The sequence below is a fragment of the Carcharodon carcharias genome, chromosome 9 (assembly GCF_017639515.1).
Source record: "Carcharodon carcharias isolate sCarCar2 chromosome 9, sCarCar2.pri, whole genome shotgun sequence".
NCBI classification, from domain to species: domain Eukaryota; kingdom Metazoa; phylum Chordata; class Chondrichthyes; order Lamniformes; family Lamnidae; genus Carcharodon; species Carcharodon carcharias.
In genome coordinates, this window is record NC_054475.1 from 27,656,277 (window position 1) to 27,674,823 (window position 18,547).

The 18,547-nt window shown below is 42.6% G+C and overlaps 1 protein-coding gene across 1 annotated transcript in view; it reads right to left on the reverse strand.

The window, feature by feature from the left end:
* cpne5b (copine Vb) overlaps positions 1–18,547 on the reverse strand; it is a 723,670-nt gene that overhangs the window by 600,161 nt on the left and 104,962 nt on the right. The window contains exon 2 of the mRNA XM_041195525.1: positions 15,203–15,243. Coding sequence (XP_041051459.1) covers positions 15,203–15,243 — 41 coding nt within the window. The remainder of the gene's footprint in view (positions 1–15,202; positions 15,244–18,547) is intronic.

An 18,547-nucleotide genomic window follows, 5' to 3' on the forward strand; every position in this document is an offset into this window, starting at 1 on the left:
GCCAGCCATGTTTAGTTTTCTGACTTCCTTGACTCCTTTCCACCTGCCCCTCTAAATTCGGTATTATGAAGCTCAATCTCATCCTGAGATGGTGCCTCAGCAATAACTCTGCAGGTGTGACACCTGTCGTTGTATGAGGGTGGTCCTGTAATGAAAAGGAAAGCGTGCTAGCTTGGTTACCAAGGAACCAGCAGCTGGCTATTCCATGCCTGCCTTGAAAGTTTGAACTGCCCTTTTGGCCAGTCTGTTTAAAGAAGGGGGGTACGATGCAGTTTTCACAGGAGTGATACCATTGAGACTGATAAAACATTGAAACTCAGCATTCATAAATGCTGTGTCATTATTGGAAACGACTACTTCTGGTAGTCTGTGAATGGCAAAACTCATGACATAGTTTCTTAATTGTAGCAGTCGACATTGGTGATTTCACCTCATATATGTCCAACCATTTTGAATGGGCATCGACAATGAGCAGAAATGTTGTTCCCAGGAAAGGTCCAACATAGTCAATGTGTAACCACACTCAGGGTCTACCTGGCCACTCCCATGTGTATAATGGAGCTGTCACTGGCAAATGTTGCAGTTACTGGCATTGCACACAATGCTTTACTAAACTCTCTCTTTCACCATCCATCCCAGGCCACCATAGATAGCTGTGTATGATGGTCTTCATTCGGGAAATTCCTGGATGGGCACTGTGTAGTTCAATTAAAAGCGGCTCCCTTCCCTTTGGAGGAATTATCACTCATGCTCCCCATAATAAGATGCCATCCTGGCTGGTTATTTCATGTCTTTTATTGAAGTACGGTTTCATTTCGTCAGTTACAGGCTCCTGTGACCAATCACATAGCACTTGTTCTCGTACCTGAGATAGGACTGGGTCCCAACTTGTCCAGTCTCTGATCTGTTGAGCACATGCTGGTGAGGAATCTAAGACATTTAACAGTAAAACAAGTTGCTGTGGAACTGGGATGTGCTCATCATTTTCTTGTAAACGCAAGTGACTAAGAGCATCGCCAGGCTTCTGTATGGAAGTGTATTTGTATGCTGCCAGAATTAAAGCCCATCATTGTATTCTTGCAGAGGTTTTGGGTGGTATAGCCTTGTCTTCACAAAACAATCCTAGCAATGGTTTGTGGTCTGAAACAATTGTAAAATGGCAGCCGTGTACATACTGGTGAAATTTCTTGACATCTAAGATGATGGACAAGCTTTCTTTTTGATTTCACTGTTGGCCAGACTTCTCTCAGTTGCTAGCTCAACTTGTCTGAGCTCAGTGGCTGAGTCTCCCAAAATGTCATTATCCGTCTAATTGTTGGAAAATTTTGCTTCCATAGCCTCTTTGGCTTCAATTAACTGATTCCCAGTTCTTCCATCTCTTTTTTGTATTTGCTTGCTGCCTCCTGGAAAATTGAGCATTGTTGTGTCTTCTCTACCAACTGATTCTTCAGTTTGTTCAGAGAAGTGCTGAAGTCTTTCTGTTTCTCTTCATACTTTTCCAGAGGTACAAACTTTGACATGAGGGAATCTTATAGTGTATGAAGGTCTTTCAACAGGTTTTCTTTTTCCCTTCGAAGGTTGTTCACCTCGTCTCAAACTCTGTCATCAAGCAGGGTCTCTTTGAATTTCTTCTGCTGTTCATCCAGGGTTTGACTTAAGACAGCCTGCATTTCTTCAGGTTGTTGAGTCCTTAAACACTCCTTTTTTCAAAACAGGACGCTTCCAGCTTCCTTTTGGAATCTCAGTGGCCAATCAAGGTTGATTTCCCTTAGGCAATTTTGTGCTAGAAGCCTTGGTCCTCTGCCTCTCAATACAAACATTGGTAGCTTTGCTGATTGGCTTACATAATGGACAGTTATACTGCCTATGCCTTTTTCTTGAATGTCTTTACCTGTATTTTTTTTTTAGTTTGGTGGCTGTTTCTTCTAAACTTAATTGATGTTCACCATTATTCAAATACCTGAAGGTATGTTCCCCATTTACTGTAGTGGAAACTCCTGTGTCCACTTCCATTCTAATAGGTTTGCCATTTACTTTCACTGTGACAAATATTGGTTTTGTCTTTCCAACTTAAAGATTAAACAATGAGTAAATTCTGAATTTGCTGTTTCAGGCTCTTCAATATTGTAGATTTGATTGGGCTTCACCTTTTGTTTACAAGCCTGCTTGAATCTTTCTTTACATTACCTCATCATATGCCCATTTCTGTGACAATAGTAGCATTCGATTTTTTTAGACTGCCAATCACTAAAAGACTGATTGTTTCCACCTCTATTAAGATTATTCTTCAATTTTGCTGCTAAGTTATTTTTCTTTATTCTTCAGCTAGCAGGGGCTGTTTCCCACTTCTCTGCAAAGTCTCGCTTTTGCGCGCCACTTTCGGCTGAGGTTTCCTGCCTGATGTGGAGGATGGTGGCATTTTGCACGCCCTGTATTGCTGTTGAAACTCTTACTTCCCTTTCCATGGCCAGCGCCATCTCTAGCACCTTCTTGAAATCCAGATTCACTATAGACAATAATCTTTTCTGAACAGAATTCTCTTTCACGCCACACACTAAAAGATCTCTGAGCATATTGTTCAGAGTCATACCAAACTCACAATCATCCTTTAGCTGCTTCAAATTTGCCATGTAGCATGCAATTGTCTCAACTGGGGCTCTGTTTCGCGAATTAAACCTGAACTTCTGCATCATGACTGAGGGCTTGGGTTGAAACTGACCCTTCACAAGGTCCACCAATTCGTCAAAAATCTTTGAATCTGCAGCACTGGGTGCCATAAAACTTCAAATCCAGCTGTAGGTTTTGCTTCCACAAGTACTCAAGAGGATCGCTTGCCTCTTCTCTTCCCCCCTAATCTCATTCACATGAAAAAAGGACATGAGGCGTTCTATGTATTGAGACCAATCATCTGTGGCTGGTTCACAAGGATCAATTCTCCCAAAGTGCATTTTGAGAGGGGTAATTTCTTCAAATCTCACAGAGCTTGCTATTTACAATCACAGGGCGAGGTACAGTGCCAATTTCTTTCTAACTTGATTTCTTCTATTCAATCCTGTTTTATCCTTATTCACCAGTTTGTTGTAGGGTGGCCAAGTTGTGCTATTAATGATATAGTTGATTTGCAGACACTTCTTGGGTGGAAACATTAAGTTTATTTACAATATACTCAGCAGCAACTACATGTGTGCTTTCAACTCCAACTCTAACCCTACACTTACTGTGGAGGTAGCCCGCGCTACTCTCCCATTGGTTACTACAGACTATGTGATCTTCCCTAACAAGCATTATTCTTAAAGGTACATTACACACTAAATAAAACCATAATTACTACAAATGTGCAAGTCACTGTCAGTATTAACTTGGTCCTACACAGGGCGCACTATTGAGGTCTTTGCAGATAGAATTTAACTAAAAATCACTGAATTTATGTGAACTTCCACTTCTATGTCCAATTCTCACTGGAAAAACTCAAAGTTAAGCCCTGTTGAATGAGGTGCAATTGAGATTTTAGACAATGTACCCAGTCATGGCTACTACAAAACTTATCGTGCCCTGAAAATCTAATCCCGTGTTTGTAAAGTATAATTTTTCTTCATTCCAAAATTTAAAAAAAATCTATTTGTATTTAAAATAACAAAAATAAAGCCTTTGTTTGGACATTTATTGCCCCACCCTAATCATGGTTGAAAAGACAGTGGTGAGCTGCCTTCCTAAATGCAGTCCATCTGGTGTGGGTGCACCTACAGTGCTGTTAGGGAGGGAGCCCCAGGATGTTGGCCCAGTGACAGTAAAGGAACAAGTGGCATAGTTTTAAATCAGGATGGTGAGACTTGAAAGAGAGCTTGCAGGCGGTGGTGTTCCCATGCATCTGCTGCCCTTGTTCTTTGAGCTGGTAGAGGTTGTCGGATTGGAAAGTATTGTTGAAGGAGATTTGGTGAGTTTTGCTGTGCATCTTATACATGGTATACACTGCTGTCACTGCATCGGTAGTGGAGGAAGTGAATGCTAAGGTGGTAAGTGGAGTGCCAATCAAGTTGGCAGTTCATGATATTTAGGCTTCTACCTTAAAATTATAAAATGTGAATGATAAAACCTGTATGTTATTTCCTGGTTTCCTGGCTGTGAGAATTCTTCAATGTGATTGGCTTGCTTCATGACATTGTTATTGTTAGATTCCAGAGATGCCCCTAAAGCTGGCACCAATACCATCTGAAAAGGTGAAATTGACACCACAGAGCCCACTAAAAGATGATGTCAGTGAGAGTACGCCACTTTACCATTGACCGCAAAATTCAGATCTTAATTAGAACAGCTAGAATTCCATCTCCAGAAATGTATTCACATAAAGGGGCCAATATTTTTCTAGGCTATAATGGAACAGGTAGCTGGTATAAATCTCTCCTGATTTGTCAACACTTGTACTGAAGGAATGGAAGTGAAATCAGGTGATGTATAATCGGCAGCTGATCAGAAATGACATATTTCACATTATTACTCGAAGTCAAAATTATATTCAAAGGATTGAGAAGCCAATGAATACAAAGTCCCAGAAGATCATAGATGCAGAATCAATTGGGATATTTCAAAGAATGACAGACACCAAGGGCGGAATTTTCCGAGCCCGCTGGTGGCGGGCGTGATAAGTGGTGTGCGTGGAAAATATGGTGGGACCCACTTCACAATGGTGTGAAGGCAGATAATGATCTTCCGCTCAGCCCACCAATGACAGGCCGCCCACCATCGTTCAGCGGGGAGCTAATTGTAATACATGAGCATATAATTAAAAGGCCATCCCACCAGGCCCTTGGACCCCTGCCGTATCGTCAGTCCATGTCGGTGGGAAAGCACGCCGATGTGTTTCACAACAGCACGCAGGCGACGTGCACCTGATGGCCTTCACTTTGGGGGAACTGAGGTGAGTGAGCAGCAGCGTTCTCCACAGCTCGCGTGTTGTTTACAGGCCTCAGGGCTGCCAGGGGACGGGAGAAACTGATGCCTGGCCCCGCAGGCGACTGCTGAGGGGCGGGGGCTGTCTGGGGGCAAGTGCTGGCCAGCCTCGGAGGCGTTTGCTTATGGGGAGGTCAAGTGCTGCCCTAACGCTGCATCCCGTGCACAGGCAATCCAGGTGGGAGGCAGGATAAGTGAGGGAAATGGCCACTCATTAGGGACACCTGTATAAACTGACCCTGCCTCTGTAACTAAGGTAGATCAGGCACAGCCACGGTGAAATGATTGGGGTCAGGCTTCCAGCCTGCCCGCCCATGCAAACATCGCGGAGGCACCAAAGGGCCTCCAAGCGCTCATTGTCGTTGTCTGCTGCGCCCTTTATAACCTGGTGCTGCAATGGGGAGAGCAGCTGGCTGAGGAGATGGAGGAGCTGCATGTCTCCTCAGATGAAGAGGACGCTGACAGCGATGAGGGTGAGAGGGTCCTCGATGGTGACGATGACATGGATGAGGTTCTCGCACTGGCTAGACGAGCAGGTGCACTCGGGAGGCTCTTACAGCTGTCAGATTTGTGGAGGATGATGACAACATGACGTGTGGTGTCCCCATAGATTCTCACATCGCAGTTGTGAACGTTTGATTCCAGTCTGGCTTATCTGAGTGCCAATAACCTCTGTAAGAATGTTCCTGTTATGCAGATGCAGTGGAGGCCCTAATAGTCGCTCGATTGCGGGAGGATGATGACGACATGCAGTGAGGACACATCATAGATCTTCACATAGCCTCTGAGAATGTCTGACTCCTGTCTGGCCGAGGGCAGATCACCTGCACTCCATGATCGGGGTCATCTCAGAGATGCAGCCATGAATCATTAGATGCATCTGATGCTGTGTCAGCCTTCAGCACCCCAGCCCTTCAGGAGCTGGTGCACAGCATCACTGGTCGCAGATTCTGGTGTGATGGGGGCCAGCCCCACCTTAAAGTAGCTGAGAGCACACAGAGAGAATGAGAGAACTCTGTGGCAACTGCCCGCTACATTCTGACAGCAATGACCAGCACTGCTGAGGTGCAGGCATCAGTAATGTTTCCAGGGAGTGTGAGGCTGGACCATCACTGTGGTCTGAAGGCTGCACAGAGCACAGGGAAGAGGCCCTGGGCTCAGATACCTGCCTTTTATCTTGTGCAGAAAAGTTTCACATCTGAGTGACAAGAACACTGCTCATCAGAACAAGAAGCCATAGGCAGGGAGACCTTCTGGGAGTTTATTGACAATAGTGAACATTATGTACAAGTGATTAACACCCGTGACCAGGCTGTGTAACTAATTCTCCTTAACTTTCCTAACCCTGCCGCTACAACTTGGTGTTCCCCGGATAGCCACAGCAGGGGCAGAGGCAGCCTGCTGACTGTGACGCCCTGTCTGTTATGACTTTGGCTGACGTCCGAGACTTGGACGGCCCCAGCGTGCTTTCAGGGTCTTGTTTGTGGCCTGGCACCCTCCTTGGCCTGTGAAGCTGGATCTGCGGAGGTCATAGGAAGAGGGAAGTCAGATGGGCCAGTCAGTCCCAGGGTCACCTGGGTGGATGGCTTTGCAGTATGCACCTGCTGATCCTCCTCCCTATGGGTGCCCGAGAGCCCCTGGCTGACTCCATGAGCGGAAGGGGTATCTGGAGTGAGATCAAGTTGCCCAGCACCCCTCTCGCGTACACACTGTTGGAGGCCAACTATGGCATCAGCGATGGAGTTAAGCCTGCACAGCAGTGCAGGAGTGACATCCTGGACCAAGGGCTCCATGGCAGCCACCATACTGCCAGTGTTGACCATGGGTGCGTTGCAATGCTGGCGCTGTCACCTCAGCCTGAAGACAGACAGACTCCTCCATCATGCTTTGCAATCTGGGGAGTGCAGCAGCCATCCCTTCCTGTTGTTCCCGAGCTTGCCTTTGCAGCTCCAGCAACTGTGACATGACGGAATCTAGAGGCTCGTCATCTCTCTCAAGCTCAGCATCATTCTGGCCTCCAGCCTTCCTCCGAGTGCGGGGACCTGGGAAGTCCTTGCCTCCACCTGCTGTGGATCAGAAAGTGCGATGTGCTCACCAGATTGTGGTCTGGAGGCTACTCTAAAGCTAGGTCCCACAGAGGTGAGTGTCTCTGCGCTGATGGAGGGTGTGGATGAGCGCTTTGATGGGACTTCAGGGAAGGTGCCTTCAGATTCCTCTTCAGCAGTTTCTTCAGAGCTTGCTTGGAGGCCTTGGTCATGGGCTGCTTCCCAGATGCGCCCATGAAAGCAAAGGGAGATAATTAGTGCATGGCGGTGGCCTGTGATAGAGGACACATCACTCACAGCATGGTTATCTGATAGATGTTGTACTGCTGGATCCTCACTTGGTAGAGCAGCGCTGACCTCACCGTCAGCACAGGACCAGTCCTGGCCATCGCCGGCCAGCTCTGTTTTCATATTCTGTCAGAACTTTGAATTGTGGCATCCCTCCACCTGTCTGTGACCTTTCCCTCCTGTTATGAGCCAGTTTGTCCTGCATGGATAGAGATGGGGAGAGTGTATCAGGATGCCTGCCAGGTCAGGTGATAAGCATGCCTGGCTTGTGTGGGTGGCGAGTGGTCCTATGGACGGGATGAGGACAATGACAGTGTGTGTGAAAGAGTGAATGGTGATCTCCCTTGCACTGGCAAAGAGTGTGGGCCCTGTGGGTGCGTGAAGGGTTTGTGAGCGTGTGAGTTGGGAGTGATGAAAAGAGTGACTTACCCTGGCTGAACAGAAGAGATCATTCATCCTTCTGAGGCACTGGGTGGCTGTCCTCTTCTGAAGGGCATTGGCGCTGACCACTGCTGCCACCAACTCCCAAGCCGGGTTGGTGACATTGCTACCCATCCTGCGGCCAAAGCGGGGTAGAGCACATCCTGGCGGGCCTACAGCTTGAGGGACCCGTCATTGAAGCGAGGGGGCTGCAGTGGGGTGATGGTGAGTGGGCAAATGAGAGCCTGCCCGCCATAGAAACAGTGTGTTTTGTGGGAGTGAATATATAATGAGGTGGGCATGGGAAGATACGGCATGAATAATGTCCATTTTCCATCAGCGGTTAGGACTCTATTTCACCCGCCCACAACCGCACTTTGTGCAATTCTGGGAAAATTCCACCCTTAACCAGCTACTAATAAGCCTTAAGGGATATGGAAAATGCAGGAAAACTGATTAAAAAATTAACAAGAACAGCTTGTATTTATGTAGTGTAGTTAACAAAGTTAAAAGTCCAAAGGTATTTTAAAGAACTGATTTTCAAAGTATGATATCGAGCCACATAGAAGATAAGATATATGGCCAGAAGCTTAGTCAAAGAGGTATGTTTTAAAGAGGAAAGAGTGGAAGAGAAGAAGTTCAAGGAGAGAATTCCAGAGCTTAAGGCCTAGGCTGCTGGAGGTACAGCACCAATGGTGTAGTGATTAAAACTGGGGAAGCTTAAGAGGCCAGAATTGGAGGAACATAGAGTTCTGCATATTGTAGGGCTAGAGGACAGAAATAGGAAGGGCAAGGGCATGGAGGGATTTGAAAACATGGAGATAATATTGAGGTGTTGCAGTCAATGTAGGTCAGCAAGCACAGGGTGATGGGTAAACAGGACTTGGTGCACGTTAGGCATGGGCAGTAGCATTTTGGATGAATTCAGATGTATAGAAAGTGAAAGATGGGAGGCTGGCCAGGGAAGCATTGCAACAATTAAGCCCCGAGGTAACAAGACATGGGTGAATGTTTCTGCAGTAGATGAGCTGAGGCAGAAGTGGAAGCGGGTGATATTACAGAAGGTGGAAGTGGCCTTGGTGGTGGAGCAGGTATGTGGTCTGAAGCTCACCTCAGAGTCAAATACCCAGCAAGGTTCAGCTCCAGACATTTGCCAAGGAGAGGGACGGAGTTTGGTCGTGAGGCAACAGGGTTTGTGGTGGGGACCGAAGGCAATGGCTTTTGTCTTCCTTGTATTTAATTGGGACCTGCCATAGCCAGAAAAAGAGGCTCTACAGGTTGAATAGCCTATTCTTATATAAACCCACTTCCATGGTCATATCAAGAAAAAGGTGACAAAGGTGAATTAACAATGCAACCATGCTGGTAATGAGGATCATTTTGTCCATGCTGCTGTCCTACAGATCCTTGTCCAAACAGGAAGAAAGGAGCGAGATGATAATGTCAAAAACACCTACAAGTTTTGAGCAATTATAAACCTGTTCCAGCTTTGCTGCCAACCTCCAAATTTTCTTGCAATGGGATCTGTATGAATTCAAAGCACAAGCAATCAGCTTGTGTTACAAAACTGCTCCAGTTTCTCAACTGAAATGGTACATGAGACAAGTTCAAATGCTACAAGCTGAATGAAACAAGTGAACAAAGATTCTAAGCCTAAATTGTATAGGTTTATAATGATGCTCAATCAGCTCATTTCTTTATTTTTATTCATAATTTTGCAGCACCCAACCGTGCAAATTTACTGCTTGATCCAGACCTATAATTAACATCATATCACTTCACATCTGCATCTTAGTGTGAAAATGCTGATCTTTGCTTACCTGACATATCAGGTCTGGTTGTTAACTGGGCTTTATGGCAAAAATTAACATAGAGCACAGTAACAATAAATTTGACACCCTGACTGTCAAGAATGAATGCAACTTCATACTCATAAACAGATGGCAAATGGCCGATTCCAGGACAGGGCTTTTGATTCTATCTCCATTTGACAGCAAAAAGAACTATTTCTAAATTGGCATAAGTACCAAGTCAAGACTACATGCTAGCACCTAGCACTGTGCCAAGTTGGACTTGTCACTATAAACAGGTAGATGGACAAAAAAAATCAATTCTGCCATCACTCATTTTCTCTTTCTCATATAACTATCGTAAGGAACAGCTCAGATGAGAAAAGGGCATTTGGTCGATTGATTTAATTTCTTGGCTGTGAGTAGTTTCCAACTTAGGCTCAGAACATTAAACTGGCATTACGGGTCAAACGCCGCAAAATGGAATGGAAAAGTGGGCACTTTCTATATTGATACGCTTCAGTGCTAAGCTGAAAATTACTGCCCTAATGTTTTTGATTCTACTTTCTCACTTAGTAGATCATTCCAAACATTTATTGGTCTTTGAGTAAAGTGACTTTTTTCTAAGACACCTGAAGTTTCCATTTCACTGATTTATCTTTTTCTACTGGTGTGAATGACCTAAAAGTTACATTCTGGGTTCACCTATCTATACAATAATACTTTATATACTGCAATAAAATCCCTGCTTAATCTTTTTTTCTGTCTAGACTGTATGGCTTTAGCTTCCTTAATGCTCCCTCATAGCTCATCCAATTTGCACATGGGATCATTCTGTTTGCACGCCTCTGCATATTTTCCAGTACCAGCATATCACTTTTGAAGTTTGGTGACCTGATTGCACTCAATATGCCATTTTGTCTGATTACTGCTTTGCAAAGTTTAACATAGCTTCTATAGACAAACTTGGCCTAATATCAGGTTGGCTCTGGGTTAGCCCTGCTTTTATGAGTCCGAAGATTGTGGTTCAACCTCATTTGAAGACTTGAGCACATAATCTAGGCTGACACATCAGTGCACTGTTGAAATAGTACTGCACTGTCTAAGATAATTTCTTACGAAGGAAACATTAAACAGAGGCCCTATCTGCTTGTTCATGGCACAATTCAAAGAACAGTGGGCTTATCTTGGTGTCTTGAACAGCATTTCACCTCAACTAATGTTACCACAACAGATTAAGTTAAATTTATCTCAAATGCTGCCTGAGGGAACTAGCTCTAGAGACATTTGTGGCTTACATAACAACTACACATATAATGGATTCATTGGTTGTGAATTATTTTTGATTGTCTCCAGGAAATGAATGGCACTCTTTTCTACTGCATTTTTCTTACTCCATCACTCAAGCTGTTCATCCCAATACTCCTTGTATTTAAGATTGCATCTCCACATTGACTCAATATTCAGTGACACTTGCACTGCCACTCCCAGCCTTTGTTTCAAATTTTCCACGTGCTAATGTTATTCATCATTATTTGATTATATTGGTCATTCTTTCTTCTAATACTTTTCATTCGTCAGGTGATATACAGTATTATTCATAAAGAGCTAGGAACTAATTGTTATGCAAATATGTATCCAGGTGCCACATTTACTACTGCACTTCAGTCAGGTAAGCAGCAACCATGTATCAATCCACCAGCCATGTGGAGAGCTGGAAGCTCCAGCATTTTGGAGTCTGAAAGTGTGATTATTTCAAACTCTGGGAACCGTAAGTCATAACAGTTAGTATTAAATTTAATTTATTTGTCTGCGCAATTGCAAAGAAATCTTTCTGAAAATCTTTAGCTGCAGTCTCTATTCCTAATGGATTCCCAGCTTCAGCTACATGTGCACAATTAATAAGCTTGCAATGTGTTTCTGCATCCAGATTACTTCTATGACATCTTAAGTGACCCTGACAAAACGTTAACTATCCCTGCTCAAACTTCTTGCTCTGTATGCAACCTACCAGCACACCCTTCTCCATTACTATCTAGCTGGGGTGGGTCTGCACTCGTTCGGTTCACTTCTTTACTACCAAATCATAGTCACAGAATTGCCTGCAATGCTTTTTCTTCCTGTTCCCACACAGTTATCTCTGGTGTCCACCAAGGATCTATCCTTGCCCCACACCCACCCCATTTCTCATGTATATGCTTCCCCTTGAAGCCATTGATTTCCACAAGACATTGAAGACACCAACTGTACCGCCACCTCTCTCAGCTCCTCCACTGTCACTATATTGCCAGACCGCTTAGCTGACATCCAATACTGGATGAGCAGAAATTTCCTCTAAATAAATATTGGAAGGCCAAAGCCATTGTTTTCAGCCCCTGCCACAAACTCCACTCCCTAGCCACCAACTCTATCCCTCATCTACTAAGTGGCTGAAGCTGAACCAAACTGTTCACAACTTTGGTGTCTGTTTGACCCAGAGATGTGCTTTTGTCTACCCATACACGCCATTACCAAGACCAACTATTTCCACTCGTGTAATATTGCCCAATTCTGCCCCTGTCTCTGCTCTTCGGCTGCTGAAAACCTCCATACCTTTGTTAAAGCTGACATCCAATACTGGATGAGCAGAAATTTCCTCTAAATAAATATTGGAAGGCCAAAGCCATTGTTTTCAGCCCCTGCCACAAACTCCACTCCCTAGCCACCAACTCTATCCCTCATCTACTAAGTGGCTGAAGCTGAACCAAACTGTTCACAAGACTCTAGACTTGATTATTCCAAGGCACTCCCAATTGCCCTCCCATGTTCTATCCTCTATTAACATGAGGTTATCTAAAGCTCTATTGCCTGTGTCCTAATTCACACCAAATCCTGTTCACCCATCAACCATGTACTTGCTAACCGACACTGGTCTTGGGTTAAGCTACCTCAATTTTAAACTTCTCTTTTTTTGTTTCCAAATCTCTCCATGACCTCAACCCTCCCTGTCTCTGTAATCTCCGCCTACCCTCCAACCTTCCAAAATATCTGCACTCCTCTGATTTTGGCCGTGAGCATCCCCAATTTTAATCCCTCCACCTTCGATGGCTGTGCCTTCAGCTGCCTCCACTGCAAGGTCTGGAATTCCTTCCCTAAATCCCTTTACCCGACTTTCCACCTTCAAGGCACTCCTTAAAAACCTACCCCTTTAACTTAGCTTTTGGTCATCTGATATAATATTTTATGTGGCTAGGTGTCATGTTTGTTTTAAAGAAAATATGAATGGAATAGAACATTGCTCCAGGGAATGTTTAGACAGGTTAACCAAAAGCTTGAGAGAAAAGATAGGTTTTCGGAAGTTTGAAAAAATGTAGCAAGGCAGGAAAGGAGTTTAGGTAAGGTATTTAAGAAAGAAGAGCCTAGGCACTTAAAAATTCTACCACCGTGTGGATTGAGCGAAGGATGCCCAGATGGCCAAATATTAAGTTGTAACAGAGTTGAATTTCTGTGACTTTTTTTGTGTGAAAAGCACCCGTAAACCTGGAATTGCAAGCTAGTCTCAGTATAGTAAATTTGAAACTATCATCGATAGTTGTAACAACACATCTGGTTCACTAATGTCCTTCAGGGAAGGAAATCTGCCATCCTTACCTGGTCTAACCTACATGTGACTCCAATATGAGCAATATGGTTGACACTTAACGGCCCTGTGAAATGGCCTAGCAAGGCACTCAGTTCAAGGGCAATTAGGGATAGGCAACAAATGCTGCCTTGCCAGCGATGCCCACATCCCATGAAAGAATAAAATTAATTCTTTTTTTTGTGCTTTTCTTTCTGACTGGCTCCAATTGCATTACTGATACTTGAAGAGAAGATGTTTGAAATTGGACGTAAAAGCACCCAGGAAGCTGCTAATGTCACAATCACCCTAAGCTGTTTAAAACAACTTCAAAAGTGTTTTTCCCCAGTCCGTGTTATTTGGTTTATATGTAAAAGATGCTAGTTGCATAGCACAACATCAGGCTGATTTTTATACATCCTGAGATGAAAAGAATCAGCAAACAATGAGTGATCAATTACATTTTTCCCAATATTTTATTATATGCAGAAGCCACTGTTGAAATCATTGAGAGTAAAATATTAGACAACAAAATTACATTGGTCACAATCTTCCAGCTAATTTCTAGCATTTTTTTTCTAAGCTCCAGGAGCAGATTGAAATCCTGCTTTAACAGGGCTAGCGCACAAGGAATTGCTACGAGATCCACAGCTTATTTGTTAATTGTATAGCTTTCACTTTCAATCAAGGCATTCAAAATGGAGCCTGATGGTTATCTGGAAACGAAGAATCTGCAGGGTTACATGGAGAAGGCGGGGGAAATGGCACAAGGTGAATGCTCATTCGGGTAGCCAGAGCAGACATGATGGGCTGAATGGCTTCCTTCTGTATTGTAACAGTTATGTGATTCTGCGATTTACAGGTCTGCTTCAGAAGCTACTGTTAATACCGGTTGAAGAATTTGCATCCACAATATTAGGAGAGTTCTAGATGAGGCAAGTAATTTAATTATTTCTGAGAGTAAGGGAATTTGTTGTACACAGAATTCTAAGACTTTCTTGCTTTCATTGTTTTAGTCTAAAACATCAGCTTGAGCAAAACTGAGAATACCAATATGAGTTCATTTCCCAGTTCATTATTGGATTTCTGACAACTAAAGCTTGACTGACAGAATAGATCCTAGCTTGTTAAAGGCTTTGTCATGTGTCTTTGTTTCATCCCTGTTCATTGTTAGATAAAATCTCTTAACTCTTCAATTTTCCTTGCTTTTAGGAAAGGAAATTTTTAAAAACTACATTTTATTTGTTGTATAATAAAAGCAAAATACTGCAAATGCTGGAAATCTGAAACAAAAACAAAATACTGGAAAAACTCAGCAGGTCTAACAGAATCTCTGGAGAGAAAAACAGAGTTAACATTTCGCGTCTGTATGACTCTTCTTCAGAGCTCTATTTGTTCTATGTATTTGCCCCTTCGATAACACCTTCCAAACCCGTGATCTCTACCACCTAGAAGGACAAGGGCAGCAGATGCAAGGGAACACCACCACCAGCTGTAAGTTGCCCTCCAAGCCACACACCATCCTGATTTGGAACTATATCGCCATTACTTTACTGTTACTGGATCAAAATACTGGAACTCCCTTCCTAACTGTACTGTGGGTGTACCTATACCACATGGACTGCAGCGGATCTGGAAGACAGCTTACCACCAACTTCTCAAGGGCAGCTATGGATGGGCAGTAAATGCTGGCCTAGTCAGCATCGCCCAGGTCCTGTGAACAATTTTTTTTAAATGTTCTGTTTGGGCAAAGCTTCATTGAATCCCTATGGACCTTTGTCACAAACTGCTGTTTAGCTCATTGAGTTCCTATGGATAACATGAAGTCCTTCAGTTTCAAATAGAGATTGAAATTGATGTTCTCTATCATATTGTTCTTACACCCCTTCCCCCACTTGTCCAACACCCTAAATCCCTTTCCTGTTCTGATTTGGCAATATGAGCAATATGAGCATTCTAATTGAGGGAATCTGTACAAAGTTATTCATCTTTCTTTTAGTTAAAGCCAACTACATGACTATTACTGAGGGCATAAAATACACTGGATAAATGTTTGCCGTGTTGATTCCAAAGCAGACTTAAGAATTATGATGCTTAAAATGATCAGTACTCACATGGGTCAGACTTTGAGAATGTATCTTTATCCAAAAGATTCCTGTAGAAAAAAAATCAAGTTTAGAAAGTTGGATCACAAACTACGCAAAAAAACCAGTACCAAAATTACTTACAATTTTATTGAATATGAAATCACTATTCACCATTTTACATAAAACAAAATTATTTAAGCACATTGCAATTTGGCAAAGTATCTTTTGGTTTTTTTGTTTTCCCTCAACGTGTTAGCTTTTTCCTCCTGCTTCAATCTTTTAAGTCCCCCTTCACAAATACCATGGTACTTTCCTAAAAGCAAATAGGTCAGCTGATTTGATCTCAGACCCCTGTGACTTCACTTAATAAACAGTTTATAATTGGAGGTGCAAAATTGTGACCCAGATTAGTTCTTCCGCAGACTTTCCTTCCATCTTTGAGGTCACTAAGTGATGACCCTGCCAAAACAGTGTAATCTGGGTTATGAAAAAATATCTTCTCAGGTTAACAGAAGTTCTGAAAAGTGTCTTAAGGTTGGCTGCTCTGCACTTTCTAAACCATTAATAATTGGCATCTTGATAGAGATTGACAGTATCAGTTATTTCATTTTCTCATACTTACAAACAACTTGCTTTCTGGAAAGTAAAACATGAACTGGGTGTTTTTATGACTACGTGTCCCATCTTTCTAGAACTGTAAATATTAATTTACTAATACACTGTACCACTGTGTTCTAAAGCTTAGCATATTATTAACCAATTAAACTGTTATATACTGTCAGTTCACAATAACACATTTTATAACTAAGCTATAGGTAGCTGCATTTCTTTAATTTAATTGCACCACCCAATTTACCACATATCAGAATGTAATTACAGTACAATTGCACCACAGGTGACGTGACAGTGAAACCTATGAATTAAGCAACAGTGCTTTAAATGTATCAATGCCCAACTCTACAGAAGAAAATGAACAATTGCCTTGAAAGCAATATTTGAAAGAATAAATGTATGCCTCATGCTCCATTGCACGTTGAACCCGTTTGGAAGTAACCCAACTCATTCAGTTTTATTGCAATATTTAAGGCAGTTGAATACTGATTAAAATTAGGACACTTTCAATGTAATTCATGTTCCATTTTGAATAACGTGAACAGCAAAATGTCCTTTTGTACAAGAGAAAAGTGCATTAGGGCATTGTATTTTATTGTATTGTATGCAAGATATGGAAATAGAAGAAAATGAAACCCACTGAATGGAAGCTATAGAATTATAAAAAGGAAACCATTCAACTTTCTTTACTTGAAATTAAAATGAATCACTTTCTAACCTGGTAAAATTACATGAACATAATTATGTTAATTCTTCCTTTTAGCATGCCCTCCTCAATTAATAAATATGTGAAGTAGGTGACATCAGGATTACTGAAGATGATTTTTCTGACAGGTGTGAAATTGATACGATACACCTTTTTCCTATCAATCCCAATATGATATCAGCTAATATCTTGAGGACGCAATGCCATAAGCACACAACTCAGATCATAACTTTCTACAGGAGTAAAAGTTTACCGATCTGATCCTTAAATCAGTGCGCACATGGCAAAAGGTCAACAGATCAATATTTCAAAATGTCAATGTCACAGCCAGAATCACAGCTATATGTTAAAACCCTCTATTAGCTTGGATTATTGATCTGTTCCCTGGATCTTACCTATATACTGTCAGACATGGGGAAGTTTGCTGATGATTACACAGTGTTTAGTTCCATTCATAATTCCTTGGATAATGAGGCAGTTTGTGGCCCTATGCAGCAAGACCTGGACAGCATTGCAGTTTGGGCTGAAAAGTGACAATAACAAGTGTTCTCAGTGCCAGGCGACCGGGCAATGACCATTTCCAAAAAGAGATGGCCGAATCACTCCTTTGGCATTCAATGGCATTATCATCCAATTCCTCCACCATCAACAAATTAGGGGGTCACTGTTGACCAGAAACTTAACTGACTGAGGCACTTAATTACTCTAGCTCCAAGAGCAGGGCACTGAGGCTGGGTATTTCTGCAACTATGACTCACCTCCTGATACCCCAAATGCTTTCCACTACCTATGAGGCACAAGTTAGGAATGTGACAAAATAATCTCATCTTGTCCGGATGAGTATGGCTCCAACAACACTCAAGAAGCTCAACACCATTCAGGCCCACTCGATCAGCACCCCATTGGCCACCTTAAACATTGACTCCCTCCACCACCGGTGCAATTTGGTGCAGATGGTAGTGTGTACCATCTACATGATGCACTGCAGTAATTTGCCGAGACCTCTTCGACAGCATTTCCCAAACTCTTGACCTCTAGCATCTAGAAGAATAAGGGCAAAGTTTGCATGGGAACATCACCACCACCAACACCATGACCTTCTAGTCACACACCATCTGATATGGAAATAAATCACTGTTCCTTCATCGTGATTATGTAGAGTGTTCCTGGACTTTGACCCAACAACACTATGGGAATTATCACACACACGGCATCCTTTTAAGAAGGCGACTTGCCACTACCACCTCGGGGCCTGTTCAGTGATGTCCGCTACCTGTAAATGAATATATTTGCAGGCAAAGTAGTTTGACAACTAAATTTGCATGTGTTGAAAGGTTTTCCCTGCTGCATTAAAGTTATGTTGCTTTAAAGCTGCAATTTTAAGTTTCATCATCAATTAGTGTGCTAAAGGCCTCCTTCAGCTGCATTGCCATCTTATCTATTTATGCAAAAAGTTTTGTGAATTAATTATTCACCCGGAAATATCATTGAGTGCTTTAAAGTCAAGAATAGAATCCATTAGAATTAACACACTCTCAAGAAAATCATCATCCACAAGTTCAGGTTAGCACACTCAATTGCATAAATGTGATATTTCCATTTGGATACAACTTATGAGTTCTATGAGGACAGTCTAATTTAGGCCAATAAGTCTAAATTTATAGACAGTTCTGGGATGTGTATAGTTCAGTAGGTCTCATGAAGAAGTTCTGAGTTTGCACAGTTTAACAGTAAGTGTTTATTAACTACGCATAACAATATACATATATACAGTATAAGGTCTAAACTAAGCTATCTCCATTCTTGCCTCTACGCATGTCTCTGTCCAGTACAAGATTGCCCTCTAGATTGAGGTCATGTGTTCCCTTACATTACACTGTTGGCGGTACTGTACTCGGTTTCTATACCAAGCCCTTATGCTACAGTATCCACTAGAAACAAATGGTCAATATGTCTATAGTTCAGGTTAATTAGCTTCCATGGCTCAACAAATATTGCACTAAATTGATCAGAACAGTGCTTGGTTCTTTGGAACATAGGAGCAAGAGTAGGCC